Here is a 4,267-nt window from a genome sequence, read left to right as displayed (position 1 = left end):
AAGATTATGATAATAATGATGGTGGGGGTGGTGGGGGGGGTGGTGATGATGTTGGAGGAAAAGGGGAAGAATTGGAGTTGATAAAGGGAAAAAAGAGACCTTGAAATCTTCACCCTCCCGAATCCACAGGGCTTACAGTATGAACAAAGTTTCATCCCCTAAGAAAGAAACCACATTGATGTCTGCTTGATTTTTTTTTTTTACCAAGAGAACATAGAAGAAATATAGGATTGCACTTTAACAGAACTTTGTCTTAAGTTGCTAGAGATACAGTTTATGGTAATATTAAGCAATTGCTAAAAAGCTAAGGGGAACATACTATCACTGCAGAAAGTGTAAAAATCATGAAATAAAGGATTTCTTTTAATATCATGAAACAAAGGTAGATTTTTAAATAAATACAACTCTTGATGAAATCCAAAATGCAGCTATCAGAGGATTTTACTGGAGTGCTTTCCATAAATAATGAAAGAAATATCTTTTTTGTTTTAAAAAAATGTTTATGCAGGTAATATTTTAAAATACTGATCAGCCTTCATTCCCTTGATTTGTAATTCCACACTCTTTCATGTTTCTGCAAGGTGAACTCTAGAGGAAGTGAGGTGAATATAAACCATGGACAATTTGGCATGCATCTATAAAAAAACCCTACCTTGGCATGAATGCTATTCATTTTGGCAGTAGGCTTTTATACCTTTTAAAAACAGATTACCTTGTATGTCTTTTCTTTGTGTCTTTTCATTTTAATCTCAAATTTTAAAAAGAAGTAAAACCACTTTCTGAATAGAGCTGTAGGGGATACCAATTCTGGTTTTGAATAGTCTGGGAATTGCAAATTTGAATAGAAAAGCACAATTAATGAAGTGTTAGGTGAATTTGATTTCATTTTGCTTTTTAAGTTTGTACTGTCAGCAGGACATGACTTGATTGTAGCGCTAAAGTGGCCATTTAAAACAAATTGCCTTGAAGAGAGAAGCATTGGGAATGGAGATCCCTTCAAGGTACTTGGTTTTAAATGAGTGCTCTGACAGCCGTGCCCTTGACCTTGCACTGTTTAAAAGCCTTCCATGTTTGCGCTGCGCTGGATTAATACAAGAATAAAATGAAAACACAAAACACGGTATCATTTTTTTTTAGAGATACTGTGCTGCAACTGTTAATACTCTGCTTGTACATACTGACCCCAGGCAGTGGCTAGGATGGCATCTGCAAACTAACGCCCCAAAGCAAAAGCTCTCCGAGTGCAAATAGACAGGAAGGGTAATTTCTGTCCTCCTTTCAGCTGAGAAGCTCTTTCAAACAAGCCTTTGGGAAGAAAAAGTCCGCCAAGCCTCCTTCCTCACATTCTGACATTGAAGAGCTTACTGATTCGTCCCTTCCAGCATCCCCCAAGTTGCCTCATAGTGCTGGGGACTGTTCAGCCTCCATGAAGCCCTCGCAGTCTGCCTCAGCGTAAGTTACTCCCTTTGAAGAATGCAGAAAAGTTTTTGGAGAATAACTGCAGGCCAAGCCCACGTTTATGTTCTAAATGTAATTGGATTGCACTTTCACAACTGCAGCACCAAATCCGTACCAATTATTTTCACATCTTTCTGAGAATAATGGACAGCATTGGTTTCTGTGTCATTTTTCATATGTTGGAAACTGAGTGTTCCTTGATCTCATTCTCCACTTCTCTAAATCATTATTCTCACGTCTTTTCACTTGCATTTCTCCATGTATCTGTCTAACTGTGCGGACATGCAGGTCACCCCTTGTCTGGCCACCAAAGAAACGGCAAAATGGCCCTGTGATCTACAAGCATAGATCCCGGTAAAATGGAGTGTGATGCATGAAAACTGCAAAGATCCAGGTTTTAACCTAAGTCGTGTTTGCTTTTGCTTCCTCTAAAATCACTCACACGCGTTTTGAAGATAAATGTCTCTTCTTTCATTCTGTTTTCAACTAAAATTTGGTTTCCTAAAACGAACCTGCAACTCACTTTTTATTCTATTAATCTAACATAGCATTTTTACAGTAGCCCACTTTTTGATAGTACAGCAGTCCCCCCTCATCCGTGCGGGATCCTTTCCAAGACCCCCAGTGGATACCTGAAACTGCAAATACTGCCGAGCCCCACATACACTGTTTTTTTCTATACATACATAGCTGTGATAAAGTTAAATTTATAAATTAGGCACAGCAAGCGATTAACAACAATAACTAATGATAAAATAGAACAATTATAACAATATTCTGTGATAAAGTTATGTGAATGTGGTCTCCTTCAAAATACTGTATTATTTTCAGACCATGGTTTACTGCAGGTAGCTGAAGCCACAGAAATTAAAACTGTGGATAAGGGGGGACTACTGTACAAGAAAGAACACATTTGGAATGCAGAAACGTTCTGATGAGATGATTCTGTTTGTTTTATATCTATTTAAATCAGTTTTCCTTGTATGCCCACAATAACGACTAGCATTGAACTCTCGTGTAGAACAGATCCACTATGCTTTGGCTACATCATTTCATCACTTACGTAGGAAGGAAGAATATAACCGCTTTTATTTTGTGCCCACAACCTAGTCCTCAAATTTTAAATGGAAAAATATTAGTTAATATACAACATATTCTTTTGATGGATTTCCTACAAAGTTGTCCACAAAACAACAAAACAACACAATAAGGATATAAGGTGTATGACCTTCCAACGGCCCCCAGCTAGCCTGCTAGTATGGGTTGAAACCTGTGATTTAGCTTCATTAGCTGTGATCTCCTAAATCAGCTGAGCCTAACAGGAACATTATATAACACTCACCCATTATTTAAATGTCCAAAACTAATCTAATTTATTTTCTACAATATTTATATTGGATTTTCATGATAACTTGAAGACAGTGTTGTGGCAAATAAGGTTATTTTTTGCACAGTTTTTCAAAAGAAGCAATCAACATTTTAAGGATGTAGTAATTTTGCTTTTTAAAAAAGAATATTCACACGTTGCAAATAGAGATTTAAATCCCTTGAAAAACGTTGGAATGAAATGTAGTAATACTAGGATTTTCATGCCCTATGAATATCAACAACAAGGAAATTTTTAGGATTAGTTTATATTCAGGAACAGTAGACTGTTTTTAAATTTCAGAAAATGGGAAGAAAAGATTAAAAGAAACAGCTATTTTCAATTTTGAACCTATGAATGCATTACTATTTGTAAAATTTGTTCTCCCTTTCTCCAGGTTTTGCCAGCAGGAAATAATTTCTGTACTTGCTGGATAATATTGCAGTTCAGCTTTTAAAAGTGGCATTGCTTTTCCTAATCCCCTGGCTTCTCCAGACCACTGATTTTGTGTTTGTTTCCTTCTTCAGGATCTGTGAATGCACAGAGGCTGAGGCAGAGATAATTCTGCAGCTGAAGAGCGAGCTCAGAGAAAAGGAATTAAAATTAACAGACATTCGGCTGGAGGCCCTCAGCTCTGCTCATCATCTTGATCAGATCCGGGAAGCCATGAACCGGATGCAGGTCGGTGCTGAAGCACTTTGAAAGAACAAAATGGAGAAATAAAAATGCCACTTATTCTCTTCTCTTGGTTATTATAGAACAAATTCTGCTTTTAAACGCATGTGGAAATGTACTGTGTTTATTCAATCTCTGCAACTCATTTCTTAATGGAGAATTTTGTCAAACCCAGGTTTGGAGATGGGAGTGCAAACTGGCCACTTGTACTCAAGAAACATTTAAGATACTTACCCTAGGGATCGGATTCAGGTTGAGAGTGAAGTTCTTAGAAAAACAACTACAATTCTTGCTTCTTCACTTTTCCATGATTTACTTTTATGTTGGCTTTTTGCCTGTTCTTTTGATCTGACTGTCAAATCTGACTTTTCACCTGTTTTCTATTGAAAAACAAAAATAATGAGGAAACCACAAAAATTCAACATAAGCTTTCTGAATATTGAAGTAAAGTGATTTAGAATGCCATATGTAAAAGTAAAGCTTTTGTGTTTTTTGGAAACATCTAAAGGCTAAATTCAGAACCAGACTAAATTTTCATGTTATTATTGTAAACCGGTAATCACTTGGTACCACAGATGACTGAGATAAGAAAAGCTCATTACTGAGCAGATTCATCTGCCACTGTGTATATCCATCACATGGCTTTTGTTTTTATGAGCCTAGTGCCGCATTTTGAAGGAACAAAAACTTTTTCAGATGTCAGCCAGAATTCAAGTAATTTCAAATCACCTTATTTATGTTATTTTTGTTTTGCTCTGTTTTTCAACT

The 4,267-nt window shown here is 36.6% G+C and overlaps 1 protein-coding gene across 1 annotated transcript in view; it reads left to right on the top strand.

The window, feature by feature from the left end:
* The window catches only part of NAV3 (neuron navigator 3), a 401,664-nt gene that overhangs the window by 342,780 nt on the left and 54,617 nt on the right, over positions 1 to 4,267 (top strand). The window contains exons 26-29 of the mRNA XM_012648357.1: positions 582 to 602; positions 1,283 to 1,452; positions 1,747 to 1,812; positions 3,352 to 3,505. Coding sequence (XP_012503811.1) covers positions 582 to 602; positions 1,283 to 1,452; positions 1,747 to 1,812; positions 3,352 to 3,505 — 411 coding nt within the window. The remainder of the gene's footprint in view (positions 1 to 581; positions 603 to 1,282; positions 1,453 to 1,746; positions 1,813 to 3,351; positions 3,506 to 4,267) is intronic.

This window comes from Propithecus coquereli, unplaced genomic scaffold, assembly GCF_000956105.1.
Source record: "Propithecus coquereli isolate 6110/MARCELLA unplaced genomic scaffold, Pcoq_1.0 Scaffold282, whole genome shotgun sequence".
Classification (NCBI taxonomy): Eukaryota; Metazoa; Chordata; class Mammalia; order Primates; family Indriidae; genus Propithecus; species Propithecus coquereli.
Note: the sequence above shows the minus strand (reverse complement) of the source record. Positions and strands in the feature narration are given on the sequence as shown.